This window comes from Rhinoderma darwinii, chromosome 1 (genome assembly GCF_050947455.1).
Source record: "Rhinoderma darwinii isolate aRhiDar2 chromosome 1, aRhiDar2.hap1, whole genome shotgun sequence".
NCBI classification, from domain to species: domain Eukaryota; kingdom Metazoa; phylum Chordata; class Amphibia; order Anura; family Rhinodermatidae; genus Rhinoderma; species Rhinoderma darwinii.
The window spans coordinates 559,924,614-559,943,392 of NC_134687.1; the positions used below are offsets into that span (position 1 = coordinate 559,924,614).

At 40.3% G+C, this 18,779-nt stretch overlaps 1 protein-coding gene across 1 annotated transcript; it reads right to left on the reverse strand.

Annotated features, from left to right (window-relative positions):
• Positions 1-397: 397 nt before the first annotated feature.
• Positions 398-16,089, reverse strand: CRHBP (corticotropin releasing hormone binding protein). The gene is made up of 7 exons (XM_075854881.1): positions 15,943-16,089; positions 15,670-15,760; positions 15,007-15,164; positions 6,667-6,877; positions 3,891-4,039; positions 2,766-2,886; positions 398-813 (listed from the first exon to the last, which is right to left on the reverse strand). The coding sequence occupies exons 1-7, from the start codon at positions 16,021-16,023 to the stop codon at positions 659-661; spliced, it is 966 nt and encodes a 321-aa protein (XP_075710996.1). The 5' UTR covers positions 16,024-16,089; the 3' UTR covers positions 398-658.
• Between the last annotated feature and the right edge of the window lie 2,690 nt (positions 16,090-18,779).

Sequence of the window (18,779 nt, forward strand, 5' to 3'; positions counted from 1 at the left end):
TTACTTCTGATTATAACTATAAAGGAAACCACAATGCAGAGCCACATTGTGAAATAATTTTGTCACATCCGTTTCATCCAGTGTTTTATATCATCAGATTAAGGCTGGGTTCACACGAGCATGTTACGTCCGTAAAGGACGGAACGTATTTCGGCCGCAAGTCCCGAACCGAACACACTGCAGGGAGCCCGGCTCCTAGCATCATAGTTATGTACAATGCTAGGAGTCCCTGCCTCGCTGCAGGACAACTGACTCGTACTGTAATCATGTTTTCAGTACGGGACAGTAGATCCACGGATAGGCAGGGACTCCTAGCATCGTCCATAACTATGATGCTTGGAGCCCGGCTCCCTGCAGTGTATTCGGTCCGGGACTTGCGGCCGAAATACGTTCCATCCATTACGGACGTAACATGCTCTTGTGAACCCAGCCTAACAGAACAATAATAACCTTGCCAGTCTATTCATTGAATGTTTAATAATACTCTCATGCTTTAAGATATAGAATTGGGGACAAAATTACCTATAAAATTATACACATTATATTATGACCCCTGGTTTTGAAACTGCAGAATGGATATAATATGTTATAAATGAATAGATCATGAGTTATTTATTTGAAAATAACAATCTTACTTAAAAAAAAAAAAACAACCGGATCATTCGAGTGGTGAGCAGACTTCTTCCACGCTGTTGCCTTGCTGTCTTTCCAGTTGCCTGTCAAGTTGACTGTACTCAAATGTTACCCTGTTGATAAATTTACCACTTGACACCATCCGCACAACACTGTTGTCACAGCCAATCTTCATTTGTGCTGCGGAGATAAGTGACAAAACTTAGAAATGCAACCACCGTGAGCCTTCTACAACAGCTAAAGCCTCATGCATACGACCGTAGCCATGTGCACGGCCATGATTTTCAAGTTGGCCGGGGGCGGAGTGTCACCTGCGAGCCGCCCACAAATCGAGGGCTGTGCACATGGCCGCGGCCATTATTTGCTATGAGCCTGGACCGCAGAACACGGCCGTAATAAGACATGCCCGTTCTTTCTGCGGTCCAGGCTCCTGGGCCATGCACAGACCGTGGAAACCACGGTCGTTTGCATGGCCCCATAGGAATGAAGGGGGCCGCAACTCTCCCGTGGACTTTCGGGGGAATTGCGGCCGCAAAAGCACATTCGTGTGCATGGGGCCTTAGAGGTGATGAGGAGTCATGGGCGTTTCCTACCACAATGTGATGGCATATTGCTTGGGGATATAAAGGGCTTTTCTCTGCCCTACTGACCAGGAACTGTGCAGTTCCTGAGAGTGGCGCTGTGTGCACTTATTTGATTATTTTCTCTGTAAAGCTTAGGAGCTAAGGCCTTCTTCCTTGGAAATACTGGTGGTGCAACATACTATGCACTTGCAGTAAATGTGGGTGACACATAAAAATCTTAACAAGAGAGCGAAAATTTGTTTGTGTCACCCAATGGAGGAGTAAAGCATTGCTAAGCAGCAGCTCACACATGTTCGGGCTGCGACTTAGAAAATAGAGCGGCAATAAAACTATTCATTATAGATTTCTGTAGGACTCCCTAAGGAACAATTTTAATGGGAAACCCCAGTTTTTACTTGACTTTGCATTAAAACTATGAATAAGTTGTTGGAAACAGGAGCAGAAATGGGGGTGACTTTGTTAAATACAAACTCCAGTCATCCCTTATATTCCATCTATTTCAAAATTACATGTTGAAATGCAAACCCCAGTTTTGCTTTCATTGATTGTTGCTGTATGACTCAACAAACAGGGAGAGACTGGGAGGCAATACTATCTGTTCCTGCATCATTTATAGGGATGGATAGGAAGACAGTACTATTTGTACATACATCAATTATAGGGATGGATAGCAAGACAGTACTATCTGTACCTAGATCATTTATAGGGATAGATTGGAAGGCAGTACTATCTGTATCTACATAATTTATAGGGATAGATAGGAAGGCAGTACTATCTGTATCTACATCATTTATAGGGATAGATATTAAGGCAGTACTATCTTTATCTATGTCATTTATAGGGATAGATTGGAAGGCAGTACTATCTGAATCTACATCATTTATAGGGAGAGATAGGAAGGCAGTACTATCTGTATCTACATTATTTATAGGAATACATAGGAAGGCAGTACTATCTGTATCTACATCATTTATAGGGATAGATAGGAAGGCAGTACTATCTGTAACTACATCATTTATAGGGATAGATTGGAAGGCAGTGCTATCTGTACCTACATAATTTATAGGGATAGATTAGAAGGCAGTACTATATGTATCTACATCATTTATAGGGATAGATAGGAAGGCCATACTATCTGTACCTACATAATTTCATAGCCAAAAGTATCCACTGTTTGCGTTACCATGGTGACCACCGCATTAGAGATGGTGGTTACTTTCAGCCATGGTGCTTATTCTCACTTACTCAGGTGCTTAGCTCATTACAGGTTCAATAGAGTTATCAGAGCTGTGTCTTGTAATGAGCCGAGCACCTGTGTGTCCATCACATGACCAGAACAGATTTTTACATACTTGAAGTAAACAGTGAAGTTTCCTAATTAATAACAGCAAGCAGAGATCTTGAAAACCATGAGGAATTGATACAGAAAATATATTAGAAAATTTGATAATGTTTAATTATACAAAAAAAATACTTTATTTGCTAAACATAGTAATATACTCTATGAATATAAAACATTTGTGAATTAAAGTGCAAACTATCTCTTACCAGAGCCACGAAATGAGTGACAGAGATCGGCTAATGGAAACATATTAGATGGATCTAATCCGGCACCTCCTAAGAGCTCCACAAAGTCTCCACCTCCGCCACATCCTTTTGGTGGTGGCTTCTGTAGACACAGAGGTCAGACACATATATTTCCTATTTCTAAAATATACTAATATAAATAGAATAATGAGAACAGTAGATGAAAAGAAACATAGAGTATGTACAGTAAATGGAATTCTCTTAAAGAGACTCTGTCACCACATTATAAGTGCCCTGTCTCCTATATAAGGAGATCGGCGCTGTAGGTGACAGTAATGCTTTTTATTTAAAAAAACGATCTTTTTTCACAACGTTAGGAGCGATTTTGGTTTATGCTAATGAGCTTTCTTAATGCCCAAGTGGGCGTACTTTTACTTTCGACCAAGTGGGCGATGTACAGAGGAGTGCATGACGCTGACCAATCAGCATCATGCACTCCTCTCCATTCATTTACACTGCACTAGCGATATAGATATATCACTATGTGCAGCCTCATACACAAGCCCTAACATTACTACAGTGTCCTGATAATGAATACACATGAAATCCCCTCTGCTGTTGTCCACAGTGGCAAAATCCAACCAAAAATCTGCACCAATTTAAACACTATTTTGTGCAGATTTCGGACGGCATTGCCTGCGGATCTGGATCAGATTTGCTACAAAATATTCCGCAGATAATCCGACCTGCGTGAACTTACCCTAAAGTAACTTCTTCTGCTCAATGAACAGCTCTAAAAGGGTTTATGCACAGGTTAGAGGCTTATGAAACTCATAGTTGTGTTGTGGTATTTTAGGGACGGTTGGGATTGATGTTAATGCTACTAACATCAATCAGTGGTACCCAGCCCTGGTGCCTGAGGGGGACCAAAGGCCCATCCTCCACATAAGAAGACACCGATATTATAAATGGCACATACTAGGAGGAGGGCCACGTTATAGCTTTTGTATTGGAGCCCAGGAGCTTCAAGCTTTTACTCGGATTCATAAATATGTATTAATATAAGTATTTTGTGTTTTCTGTGGTCTAGCTCGCTAACATTAGAAACATAAAACTGGTTACACAGACATAGCAATAACATCATACCTTTAACTGTAGCTCATTGAAGTGGCCCAGCGTTAGGTCAGAAATTTTGATCACAACCGGGTATATTATGGAAAAACTGCAGTTTCTATGTTGATGAGGAATGATCATTGTAAATTTTCCACTAGGTGACTGAGAGATCACATTGCAAGCTATAGAATAAAATACAATAAAATAAGAAATATGTTACTTAATTTTTTTTTAATTAACTATAATGTCAGTATTACAATGAGGAATTATTACAAAAGCATTTCATGTTTTATGTCAGCCACTTTCAGACCGTTATATATGCTACTGATCACTTATAACAGTACACGGATGTATTGATGTCCATGCAGGGCAGTGATGCAGGAGAGGGCTGACCATTTCTGCCTTCTTGATCATTTCCCATTTAGAATTCCATGGACACCATGGTAGAAATGACCGTATGCATTAGTGCCTTATACTGTATCTTCATGATAATCACATGACTGCGGGTTGCTACCTGTTTTTTTTTTCTTTTTTCAGGACAATTTATCCTACATTTTTTACAGATAAATTGACAAACTATATTGCATCATTAAGATTATAAGTAATATATGTCTAATGCTTGAAATACTAATATGAACACATTAGCAGCATGTACTGTGACCTCTAAAATTAGAATTACAATCCCAATAATCTGTACAAGGTCCTCCCAAGTTCAAAAAAATCATAGACACATCAATTTTTTTGTTCACGTACTGTCCAGGTATTTGCGGATGGTTGGCAACGCTGCTCAACTGCCAGATTGGGGTACACTTTGAGCCCACTCTCTAGCTATTCAGAGCATTCTTATTTGTACAGTGATGTTAGAAGCTTTCCCAGGCAAATCGCTTCAGGTAGTTCTCTGCCCGGGGGTTTGGGCAACGTATCTTACTATATTCCTATACAGTGGGATACCGTACAGTCTATTGTCGGAGGTGTACGTTGGGAGTCCTCCCAACGTTAACCTCCGACAGAAGGAAAAAAACGTGATGGAAAGAGGCAAAGGTTCAGTTAAAAACCCTCATCTATTGTCCAACTCTTTCTCTCTTTCTTTCTCTCTCTCTCTCTCTTTTTTGGAGTATCAAGCACATTCACACCCACTGATTTCAATGGTTCATTTTCCGTGTGGTGGAGCTGCAGAGTTAAACACTTGCAGAACATCCTGGGATCAGCTTATTATCGGGGGGACCCTTCTAACAAAATGGGGTTGTCCAAAGTGGATAAGCTCTCTAATGGACTGACCGCGTCTATCTGGAGTGAAGCCAAAAAACCAAAGTCAAAGTGCCGACTTAAGGGTCTTCACATATGGTTCAGAACCTACTTTTGCAATTCTGTCAGATTTGACAGCAAGAAAAGTGCAGCATACAGTGCTATTCTTGCTGTCAAAACAACAGACACCGCGATGAAACCCCGATGAGTCTCATTTTTAAGTCAATGGGGTCAGCACCGTTGACATATTAAAAAAAATTATGCCTGTGTATTATTCACAATTTGCTGGCCAAGTATTCATCTCAAGTAAAACCAGATGGTGGATTCACTGGCAAACCAATCACTAGCAAACCTAATTTCCATTTTCTAGACACGATTGTTACAGTAACAGTTATAAAAACGTATAGTAATTTATCATTTTAAAATGTTTTATTTAGAGCTTGTGGGAGTTCTCTTTTGGTTAAAACCCCATGCAGAAATAATACTTGTGACAGCTGAGAGTTTGTTATGATTGTATCTAGTCTATGCAATCCTATGTGAGCTAAATACATCAGCAGCATAAATCTCTCTCCTGTCCTGAGTGCGTTACAATATATAAGTGAAGGTTAAATGAATGAGTTCAGTCCAGACTAGCTCATGGAGGATTACCTAGACTGGATACAATTACAGCAAACTTTCAGTAAAGGATCAGGAGGGGTTTTCAGGCTCTGGATGTTTCCATTCAATAAAACCTAGCAGAGATCTGTTTTTTGTTTTTACTATATTAGAAAGTTTCAGATTTGTACAAAGATTAAAGACTATGCAAACCTTTGCAATCAGTTTTTTTTTATCTTTCCAATGCATCTAGTCTTAATTAGAAATGTCCTATTGTTTTGTGCCTACAGCTTCTATGCCAATCTATGTGTCTCCATGGTAACAAACAACAAACGGTCTGGTCCTGCAGTCATGCTCTCTACCACCTGTGCCCTACTTCTTGCTTTCCTTCCGATTGTCTTTTAGCATAAAGTTGGAAACAGATGTATGATTGCAGAATCAGACTACACAAGGTTTGTTTGTTGTCTGTTACCAAGGGGACACATAGGTCTGCATAGAATCGTTAGAAAGCAAACGATAGGTCAATTTTAGACCTATTGCAAAGTTGCTTCATTTTTCATTTTAGATGCTGTGAGACAATAAAAAAATGTTAAAGCGGTTGTCCAAATGTGTAACCTATATAAAATGTGTTCTAGCAGACAGTATTATTGCAGTAGCTCCTTGAGCTTGTCTCCATTTCTTTTCAAATCACTATTGATTTGTCAGTTAGGAAAAGATAAATAATGATAGCCAACAATCTGCATTATAAAACCCATCAAGTCCTCCAACACTACATGATATTTATAAGTTGTACAATATATATCTTATTTGAGGCTATGTTGAGAGCACGGTGACTGAAAAATCAATAGCAATTTCTGGCTGGACATATATCAGATTGTTCTACCATTCATTTCATTATTTCACTCCCTTGGAGAGATATGATTTCCTCAGCTCAGTAAAATGATTTCTTTTAGAAAAAGAACCAACTTACGGAAGAGATTAGGCGTCTTGCGAATTGTCAGTGTAAAGCCGTGGCCTGGTTTGTGAACTCTGAAGAATATCATTGCCACATTTTGGGACGACCGTGTGATACTTTGCATATTACCATCTTCACAAATGTCAATGTACCGTTCACTGGTGGAGAAGGGATGATCTAAAGAACTTGGAAACTTCTCTCCTTTAATTATCCAGCCATCAAAAACCTAAGATTTCCCAGATCAGAAAAGATTCAGTCAGTCATCACAAAAGTAGATGAAACAAATAGAAAATTTGTTCTGGATGTAGTTATTGCTCAGGAGTGTCTATATTTTCTCAATGCAAAAGTCACATAGCGTGTTAATTCCATGCTTCTATTATGGTTTCGTAAAGGGGTTTTCTCTACTTTAGACATGTATGACACAGGATTCGCAATCAATGTCTGATAGGTTCCTGTCCAACCTCTGAAACCAACACCTATTCGGAGACAAGGTGTCTGGTGGGAGCTGCATCCAGGAGTAGATACCAAGATATATCCAATACATCTCTCTATAGCCTCTCATGCCACCATTGATCGTATCCCTTTAAATGTAAAACATGTTCAGTAATATACATGTGTAACATGTAGTACATTAGAGCAATCTTCAAGCCGATCACTGAATGGTGCCTCTATGCTTTGGGACAACGTATTGCACTGGTTAGACTTCTTATCAAGCCATGTATCATGGATACATTAGGGCAAATGGCATTACTCAGCAGACAACAGGATGTATCATAATGGCTATGTGCATACACTGCAGCATCAAAAACCTTTCTTTACCCTCAAAATATTTTGGAACTAGACAACAGTGACCACAGAGTAGACCCACATAGCAAAATAACCCTACATAGGTTCATATAGGGCTCACACAGTAGTGTCACATAGAGTCTGTGCAGTCATGTTTATATATGGTAGTGCCAAAACACCAGTGCCCATACAATACTACCAGCTTACTATTTGTGTTAGCATTGCCCATAAGTTACTGTATTTTTCAGACTATAAGACGCAGTTTTTAGCAAGAATAAATCTTGCTAAAAAGTCCCTGCATCTTATCTCCGCAGTTAAGGGACCCAGGCCCCTAACCGCTTCATTACTTAAGCCCTTCCCAACCCATGACATCCCGGCACTTCATGGAGCAAGGGGGTTGGGGATGATGTATTGAGCGGCTCATGCGCTAAGCCCCGCTCAATACTCTGCAGGTGTCAGCTGTATTTTACAGCTGAAACGCTGATCTAACGGCCAGGAACAGCGATTGCGCTGTTCCTGGCCATTTAAAGGGGTTGTTCCATAAAACACATGTATCCCCATCCATAGGATAGGGGATACATGTGTGATCGCTGGGGGTATGACCGCTGAGACCGAGGAGGACGAGGAGAACGAGGTCCGAAAGTCACCAAGAGCGTTACATGAGAAGCTTGGACTTCTGGGTTCTGTGTCGGCAGCTCCATAGAGATGAATAGGATTCTTCTGCGCATGCGCGAGCGGTTCTCTATTGATTTCTATGGAGCTGCCGAACAAATAAGCAGGACACAGAACCGGGAAGTAGTTTCTCATGTAGGGCTCTTGGTGAATTTCGGTCCCCCATTCTCCTTATCGCTGGGGGTCCAAGAGGTCAGACCCCCAGCGATCACACATGTATCCGTTATCCTGTAGCTAGGGGATACATTTGTTTTATGGCAAAACCCCTTTAACTAGTTAAATGTCGCAGTCAATAGCGACCGCGGCATTTATAGGGGTTTTTCGGATATTTATGATATAACCAGAGGATATGTCATAAATGTCAGATAGATGCAGGTCCCACCTCTGGGACTCACACCTATCTCTAGAACGGGGCCCCCTAAACCCCGTTCTAGCTTTTTGTGCTCTCCCAGCCACTTGATTACATGTAGAGTTACTGAAACAGTAACTAGCTTCGCTGTTTCCGTAACTACCATAGAACTGAATAGTAGTTACGGAAACAGAGTAGCTCGCATGCTATGCTGCTTCTGCAACTGCCATTCACTACTATGGGAGTTACGGAAACAGCGTAACTCGGTTAGTTATGCTGTTTCAGTAACTCGACATGTAACCAAGTGGCTGCTGGTTCAAGTCCCCTAGGGGAACTAATAAGATGTGTAAAAGAAAAAATTAGATACATTTAAATTTTTCCCCAAGGACAATGTAAAAAAATAAGTCCGTAAGTCAGATCTATTACAATATACCATTATTTAACTCCCACGGTGAACGGTGTAATTTTTAAAAAAAAACATCAGAATCCTTTTTTGGTTGCCTTTAGCGCTTAATAAAAGGAAATAAAAAGTGATCAAAAAATCGTATGTACCAAAAAATGGTGCCAATAAAATCTACAGATCATCCCGCAAAAAATAAGCCCTCACACCGCTCAATCAATCAGAAAATATAAAAAAGTTATGGCTCTCAGAATGTGGTGTAACAAAACAAATAATTTTATTTAACAAATACTTTTTTCTTTTTAAAAGTAGTAAAATATGAAATAATTTTCTTCCTATTTTCTGTTGTCTAAAACCTGGATGCGTCTTATGGTCTTAGGCTATGTTCACACGGAGTATTTTGGGGGAGGAATATCTGCCTCAAAATTCCGTTTGGAACTTTGAGGCAGATATTCCTCTCCCTGCACGCCGATTTTCGCGGCGATTTTCGCGCCGTTTTTCGCCCGCGGCCATTGAGCGCCGCGGCCATTAAACAGCGCGAAATACGCTTTCTCTGCCTCCCATTGAAGTCAATGGGAGGTCAGAGGCGGAAGCGCCCGAAGATAGGGCATGTCGCTTCTTTTTCCCGCGAGGCAGTTTTACTGCTCGCGGGAAAAAGACGCCGACGCCTCCCATTGAAATCAATGGGAGGCGTTCTCGGGCCGTTTTTGCCGAGTTTTGCGACGCGGTTTCCGCGTCAAAAAACTCGGCAAAATACTCTGTGTGAACATAGCCTTATAGTAAAAAAAATACAGTAGAATCATCCACAAAATGATGTCCAAACAGTACAGAGTCATAGCTAGACTTTCCTTTACACAGGGAAACCTTTAAATCGCTGCCTTTACCCTGTATCTAAATAACATAGCCTTGGCTGCCCCCCGACACATGTTCTCCCAACAACACGTCCTTTGGTAACGTTACAAACTGCATAGAATGCTGGGAGATTTCAGCTCTATAGTCTACATTAATATGAATGTAGCTCTGGCCTGTAATGTCATTCGGGAACAGTACAAGATACTGTAAGTAATAAAATGTATTTACAAAGTAAAATTTTCAGGTAGATTTTAAAAATAATTCTTTAAATTATGCTCAGTAGTGAACATTTAATATGGAGTGTTAAGCATCTTCAGATAAAATTTCTGGTCACTAAAAAAACCCGCAAATCATGACAAGTAAGTATAATACATAATAAATAAAATAAGTAAATATAATTCTCATACTCAAGTAAATGAGTTGCTTTTCTCCTTTAAATGCATTTCTAATTACGGTAGATAATATATGACAGTTGTGCTGACTATAGCTGGATGTGAATCCTCATCATGTAGCTTTACGTTCCTGTTTCATACACAGAAATCCTTTTACTTATTTACATACCTTACTCTTTGATAACACTTTATTAATACCATTTCTCTCTAGGCACAGAGGACTGTATCCTGCCTTTACGCTGGTTTTTCTTCAATGTGTGCTTCTCCAGCTACTGTGGAACTACATATTCCAGTAAGTCAATACACCCCTTTCATGCAAACCTAAGTCTATAGATAACACATGCCTAGGAGGGATGCTACAGTGGGATAAAAGTTCTAATCATGTTGGCACAGCGGGTAGCATTTCTGCCTTACAGTAATATGCCTGCAGTTTATTTCCTGTGAAGACGCCACTTGATAAGACTTTACACGCTCTCATAGTCTGTAATAATATCAGCAAAGTTATTCCCCAGATCCTTGAAATGATCCAACCATATGATAGTGCCATAACATCGGTGCCCAGACAGTACTACCAGCGCACTACTTGTATCAGCCACAGCAATTTCCATAAATTAATTTCATCCACAAAATATACAGTTCTATCAACTTTTATAAAACAGTAAACTGTTTTAGAAGTCCCAGCCAACCAAAAAAAAATAATTTGCCATGTGCAAATAAGGTAGTTTCTTACAAATATACAGAACATTCTGGGTTCGCATATAATGCAAGGTATTCTGTTCCAGAGAGGCAGAATTTAATTTGGGTGTGTAGAGGAAATATAAATTAGGAATAAGGAGTGGACTTCTGTAGGTTGAAAATTGGAAAAGGTCGATAGAGGGGAGTATGATAGTAGTAGGGTAGTTGGGCTCTGTTTACATTGCAATTACAGGGTATGTCGGAGGTATACATCGGGAAATACTCCTGACGTATACCTCCAATGAAAGCCTCTCACAAATACAGTGGCATTCATCGCCTATTGACTCCCATTTTAAGAAAAACTTATAACATGCAGTAAAGATTTTTTATAGGATGCCACTGTCAAATATGCTATTCAGTAAAGCTAAAAAAAAAAAAAGTATGCCGATGCATACTGCACCGACATATGCCAAAAGGACAGCCCTTTGGCATACCTCAGGTCAATGGTGCCCTATGGTTACATTCAGCGTATGTGCTGGGAATGCTGAGTTAGCCTGAGACTTTATGCAGAGCCATGTGCAGAGAGGCTTTATGATGGCACATGTAGTCCCTACAGCTCTGTACTATGGTAGATACTGCTCGGTTCCGTGCTATATTAGGGCGTTATTTTCCCCATGTTTTGACACATCCAAATTGAAGGTATACATAGGTACATATGGCCCATAGGCTGGGTTCACACGACCTATTTTCAGACGTAAACGATGCATATTATGCCTCGTTTTACGTCTGAAAATGCGGCTCCAATACGTCGGCAAACATCTGCCCATTCATTTGAATGGGTTTGCCGACGTACTGTGCAGACGACGCGTAAAATAACTGCCTCGGCAAAGAAGTGCAGGACACTTCTTTGCAACGCAATTTGAGCCGTTCTTCATTGAAGTCAATGAAGAGCAGCTCAAGATTTACGAGCGTCAAAGACGCCTCGCATAATGCGAGGAGGAGCTTTTACGTCTGAAACGACGCAGCTGTTTTCTCCTGAAAACAGTCTGTCTTTTCAGACGTAAAAGGTAGCTAGCGTGTGAACATACCCATAGAGGTATGCAGTAACACGCTTAGGCTGGGTTCACACGACCTATTTTCAGGCGTAAACGAGGCGTATTATGCCTCGATTTACGCCTGAAAATACGGCTACAATACGTCGGCAAACATCTGCCCATTCATTTGAATGGGTTTGCCGACGTACTGTGCCGACGACCAGTAAATTACGCGTCGTCGTTTGACAGCTGTCAAACGACGACGCGTAAAATGACTGCCTCGTCAAAGAAGTGCAGCACACTTCTTTGAAATGTAATTTGAACCGTTTTTCATTGAAGTCAATGAAGAACAGCTCAAATGTTCGGCCGTCAAAGACGCCTCGCATAATGCGAGGAGGAGCTTTTACATCTGAAACGACGCAGCTGTTTTCTCCTGAAAACAGTCTGTAATTTCAGACGTAAAAGCCAGCTAGCGTGTGCACATACCCTTAAAGGGGTTGTCCAGGCACAGGGCGGTTTTTCATACTAGTGACCAATCTACAGAATAGGTCATCAGTATATGATCGTGGGGGTCCGACACCCGGACCCCGTACCGATTATCTGTTCCGACTGCCTCAGACAATTTAAATGGGTTGGTGTCAGAAGCAGATGATTCTGATCACAGTATAGCGACCGTGCTGCAGTATTGCGACTGTGCTTCTATTCAAGTGAATAGTAGCAAAGCTACAGTACTGCAACACGGCCGCTATACAGTGTACGAAGCCATCTGCTTCCAGCACCGACCACTGCATAACTTCTGGTGCCCGGAGGCAGACGAAGCAGCTGAACAGTGCGGGGTCCGGGTTTCAGACCCCCACCGATCATATACTGATGACTTATGCTGTGGATAGGTAATCAGTATATAAAACCGCCCTAAGCCTGGATAACCCCTTTAAGATTAGTCCTTAAAGGGTAACTCTTGTGAAAAGCAGAGCTTCCTAGTGAAATGATTAGAGAGTCTTATTCTTTGGTCCTACTGTTTGCTAATTGCTTTTGCTATTTGGCCAGTTGCATAGCAGAATAGGATGTAGTGTGCAGGTGACACAAAGCTTTTGTGGAGATCTTAATGTGTCACTCACATTCAGTTTGAGTGGAGGCAATGCAAGCACAACTACTCCAGTATGAGAGAGGCAGTGCGAAGGCTGTTGCTCTCTAGCACATTTTAATTTTAATGCTCTATTGTTGAGGTTGGCAGTGGGGTAAGATTAATAACATGAATCACCAAGATCAAGGTGTTTCATAGTTTTTTTGATGGAGTTCATGGGGAATGTCTGTCCATGTATCAACTTGGAAACATAGTAAGGCAAAGAGATGGAGTGGTAAGCATTTTTACTATGTATGCTTTATTGTGCATTCTCCTTCACTATAAATGGGCTGAGAGCCCATCCGCTGTGCAGCATTAGGGTGTAAGCATGTTGTGCATAGACCAAACACTAGAAAGCTGCCCATATTCACCAACAGCAGGTAGTCTACGTCCATGGCAGAATACTGATAACAGTCTATCTCAATAAAATAAAGATTAGCAATAGCTGCTGTCATGTTTTCATAAAGTATTGTAGAGAACATATAAAGCAGCTTTTGCTGTTAATCAAACAAAGTGCAAACGTCTTGTTGGTAGAAACCAAAACCAAAGAGACCTTACACAACTATCATAAAAACTGGGCATCTACAATCAATCAATAATGGCATTAGAGTGCCTATCTGGCACTAGAAAGTACTGAACACTATATTTGTGCATATCTCTAAGGGGCATTCCAACGATTCCACTGATACCCATGTCTGCACAGGAATATTTACATTAAATGAAACACTATACACAACTGTAAATGTCACATGAAAGGCATAAAAGGCCAATCTCCTGCACCTAGAATCATCTTTTTTTTTAAAATAGATTTATTTTTTATTTTTACCCCAAAATCACAGATAAAAGTTCATATTTTGTCCCTTAGTTACTGTTTCATTCACATTTGTTTAGGAATCAAACATCTAACATCTTCAACCTAAAGCCGCTACCAAATCCTCATCCATAAAGAAAGGAATCCTTGGAACTTTCAACCACTGCAAAAATAGAAAACTGATCTCCGCTAAGCCTTGTCCAGATCAAAACACCCATATTTATGGCACTCTGAGAACTCCATGTTTAAATGTAGTTACATGTGATAGTTAGAAGCACGTCATCGTGCTTAAAGAACCTCATTGATAGTATTCAGTATTTACACGCAATATATGTTACTTTTTTACAGTACATCAGTTTGGTACACCTAGCACTCTTCAATAACTATATGCAATCTTCACTTCTAAAAACGCAAATAGTGCTAAGTAACAATATGGGAACGACTATTACATCTCCAATTATTTTAGAAGAACATAAGTAAATTGAGCAGGAGACCCAGACGATTGCAGTTACAAGTGCAGAACCAATGATATTTTCATGCTGTACTCCTGAGTATTCTTTATATTTTATTTTGTAATCTTATCATATAAATCCACATTTTTCCTATACTTTTATGTCCTGCAGCACTTTTATCTGGAAGGTACTGCTCATTAAAAGCTTCCTAACTATAATACCAGAACTACAGTTAAGACTGCCACATGCATAGGCAGAGCAGTAGAAGAGGGAGTAGGGAAGATAGAACTACAAAACCCTGAAGATTTAAGGTATATGCCCTTCTGGGTCTGTAGAAACTCAAGCGGGCACTGCAGTGGTGCCACACAGCCAATGAAACCTTGAGAAAGGCTAGATAGAATAGTAAAAGACTTCACACGAGGTCACTCCTCAGAGAATTCTTTTGATTCAACATTTCTAACTATTGGACTCTGCTTATGTCATTATATAAAGGCTTGCTGATGTTGTTATACTGCACATTTCTTTCAGCAGAGTAGAAATAATGAGAATTAATCGATCATACATATTAATAGTTTTAGAATCTTGCTGCAACTTCAATCTATTTAATGTGATTTAAGAACAGTGACTCCCTACTACTACTACTGCGATAATATCAATCTCTACATACTTTGCTAACCAATACTTGGGCGACCAAGCATGGTCATACAGTTCTGCAGCAGCTGGAGAGTAACAAGTTGTCCAAGTCTGTAAGATTTTATTTCTATTTGTAGAAAGGAAAACGTACCAGGTGTGGTGCGAAGTCATCTTACCTTAAGGATGTCACCCCCCAAGCAGTCTATATTTACAAAGTTATATTCTATAGTAATGAACTCCTCTGGGTCTCCAATGAGGAACAGAGCACAGTGTAGCTGAGGTTGTTCTGCTTTGAAAGTGAATTGTCCATCTATACTGAGCATGTCAATGCATCCTGATGAGAGATAAGATATATTTTATTTAGTGTTGCTTATATAGCACCAACATATTATACAGAGATTGTAATCATTTAACATTTATTATGTACTGAATGAATTGTAAATATGTAATGCAATCCATGTTCAATATCTGAAAATATATTTATAATATTATTAGTAATAAATATAAACAAATGAATTAATAAATGAAAACATGCAAAATAACGTATTTTCATTTCCAATATCCAGAATAGTTTTGAAATATGCAAATGGCCTAAAAATTATAAAGTAACAGATTTGTGCAAAATAATATATATATATATATATATATATATATATATATATATATATATTATACACACACACTATTTTTATTATATAGAGTTATGCTTTATGATGTACTGAATATATACAATATGTACAATAATGATATTCCTTTAACAAAAAACTGAAAATGATATCATCGTTAAATGACAATGTGTATGTATTTTGTATCCTGTCAATGTCACATCAAATACTTACTGAGTGACCTCCTATACATCTGTTCTTGAGATAACTCTCTCTTAATATCCATGTTCAAAATTACCAGGGCGTCTTCTGCTGCATCTCTCACCTGTAAAAGGATAAAATATCAAACAATTCATTTCAATATAACAAATATTCAGTAGTTGTAATATCTCAGTTTCTGACCTACTTTGGGCACTTTGAGCCTCCTTCCAGTAATAATGAATGAAACCTTATTTTCTCCTTTAAAAATGTCTTCACTACATGAACAGTGGTCGGGGGTCTCCTCACCTGTATGTACCTGCAGTGTCCCCTAAGAGCTGCCAGAAAGATGAGCAGCACATGCCAATGAAGCCTGGAAACTGGAGTCATTCTGCAGATACACACTTGCTATTTGGCTGTGTGTGTATTTGCTTCAATTCTTTCCTGTCTGTGTTGATACTAGGAGGAGCTTGAGGGGTTTCTTTGACAGACCCCTTTATATAGAAAATTGAAGGGGAAGGAACATGGTCCTCTGACTGATTGAAACTCAGTAACCATGGGTTACCCTGCGTGGAAAAAAGACAGGAACACCAAATCCAACAAAAATCTGAGATTTCATTTTAAAATGTTCAATGTCTGATCTGGTGAAAATGTCATGTTCGGAAAGAAAAGAGACTATGCCATTTACATTACCGTATTTCACTGACAACATGAGAAAATGACATTACATGTTTTACGCATTATATGCAGCTCTGTAAAGTATTACTGTGCACATAAAGCATGGGACATTGTGCTGGAGGACCACGAGCTGAGAGGGATCAATCGAAAGAGTGGAACCTAATAGGAGGTTATTATGTTTGATACCATTATAGTTTATTATTATGTCTGTGATAAAAGTAGAACAAAACTAAATTTAAATGTCCAAAAAGTAGACAAGTGTAAAAAAGTAAAAGTGCAAAGTAGCAAAATAATTTTAAAATATATACATTTAAAGTACACCTTTGAACTCAATTTTTTTTTTTTAAATAAAACAACGTTTTAGGTCATTTTAGGCAACTTTTTAATTGACTTTAAGATGTTTTTTTTTACTTTTGAAGAAACAGCTTCTATCTATCCTGTATACTTAGAAAGTGTATCTTGCCGTCAAAGCCGATTCCGTCAGCTTAACTGGACTGACTGCTCTGCCAAAAGCTCTGATATGCAAGATCCGGCTAATAACAATGACATGTAAGTTCATGAACTTAGATGTGATTAGTATTAGCTGGATCCTGTATGTCAGAGACACGCCGGACCACCTTTTAGCCGAGCCGTCAATCCAACTGAGCCTAATGGAATCGTCTTCGACAGCAAGATACAGCTTCTATATATACAGTATACATTAAAGTTGTATCTAAAAAAGTAAAAAAAATGTTAGTCAATTGAAAAGTTGCTTCAAATCACCTAATTCATTGTTTTATTAAAAAAATAATATTTTGAGTTCAAAGGTGTACATAGCCATAAAGATATCTCCTGTTTTATTTGATTCTCTATGACAAGACTTGTGATTAATTTCACTAGATATAGTAGTATTGATACAATGGTGAGAATCTTATCATTCACTGACCCATGTCCTATATCAGGGGTCACAAACTCGGCCGGGTAAGTGGGCTACATATAGAAAATATGTGACGTTGACGGGCCGCATTACTTTCAAATTTGATGCAATACAAAATTATTGTTAATCAATTAGTTATTTGAACTACTATAGTACTACATTACTATAATACTACATTACTATAATAATACTACATTACTATAATAATACTGCTGGGTTTAAACTTAACGGAAATTTGTGCGTTTTCTATACGTGCTTATTTCAAAAATCCAGTTTCGCTAAATGCAGTCCGGCGGCTCAGTTGGCAGCGTTTGGCAGACACACAAATGTCAAGATTGGGCAGCCCCTTTTTAGATAGTGCCACAGAGCCCTCTATAGATACTGCCACAGTGCACTCAGTAGATACTGCCACAGTGCCCTCTGTAGATACTGCCACATTGCCCTCTGTAGATACTGCCACATTGCCCTCTGTAGATAATGTCACAGTTCCCTCTGTAGATACTACTACAGCGCCCTCTGTAGATACTGCAACAGTGCCCTCTGTAGATACTGCCACAGTGCCCTCTGTAGATAATGCCACACACCGCTAGATAATGTGAGTGTCCTCTGTAGATACTGCCACACACCTACAGTACCCTCTGTAGATAATTCCACAGTGCCATCTGTAGATACTGCTACAGTGCCATCTGTAGAAGCTGCCAAAGTGCCCTCTGTATATGCTGCCACAGTGCCCTCTGTAGATGCTGCCACAGTGCCCTCTGTACATGTTGCCACAGTGCCCTCTGTAGATGCTGCCACAGTGCCCTCTGTAGATGCTGCCACAGTGCCCTTGGTAGATGCTGCCACAGTGCCCTTGGTAGATGCTGCCACAGTGCCCTTGGTAGATGCTGCCACAGTGCCCTCGGTAGATGCTGCCACAGTGCCCTCGGTAGATGCTGCCACAGTGCCCTCGGTAGAAACTGCCACAGTTCCCTCTGTAGATGCTGCCACAGTGCCCTCTGTAGATGCTGCCACACACCCACAGTGCCCTCTGTAGATACTGCCACAGTGCCCTCTGTAGATGCTGCCACAGTGCCCTCTGTAGATGCTGCCACAGTGCCCCTGGTAGATGCTGCCACAGTGACCTCTGTAGATGCTGCCACAGTGCCCTCTGTAGATAATGCCACACACCCCCAGTAGATAGCTCCATTGGGGCTCCCTGTAGGAGTGGAATCCCCAGCCAGAGCGTTGCCATGTATGGAGTCCCGGAGCAGAGCCGCTTCTAGCACTTTGCCTGGGATTCCAGCTCTGCTCCTGACATCACTGTTCATATATGGACAGAGATGTCAGGGACAACCCCAGAGCTGGAGTTCCTGGCAGAGCGCTAGTAGCGCTCCTACTGAGACTCCAGCTGTGCTCCTGACATCACTGTCCAGCTCTGGGGAAGACCTAGACATCGCTGTCCATATGTGGACAGCGATGTCAGGCGATTCCACAGAGTCCCGTAGCAGAGCCTATACTAGCGCTCTGCCCGGGACTCCGCTCTGGCGAAGACCCTGACAACACAGACAAC

Coding starts and splice junctions, on each gene's coding strand:
- CRHBP (XM_075854881.1), bottom strand. CDS start 16,023: ATGACTCCAGTTTCCAGGCTTCATTGGCATGTGCTGCTCATCTTTCTG. Junction 15,761..15,942: donor GACACTGCAGGTACATACAG/GTGAGGAGACCC, acceptor ATCCTTTTACAG/GTGAGAGATGCAGCAGAAGA. Junction 4,040..6,666: donor CAAGACGCCTAATCTCTTCC/GTAAGTTGGTTC, acceptor TTTATTCTATAG/CTTGCAATGTGATCTCTCAG.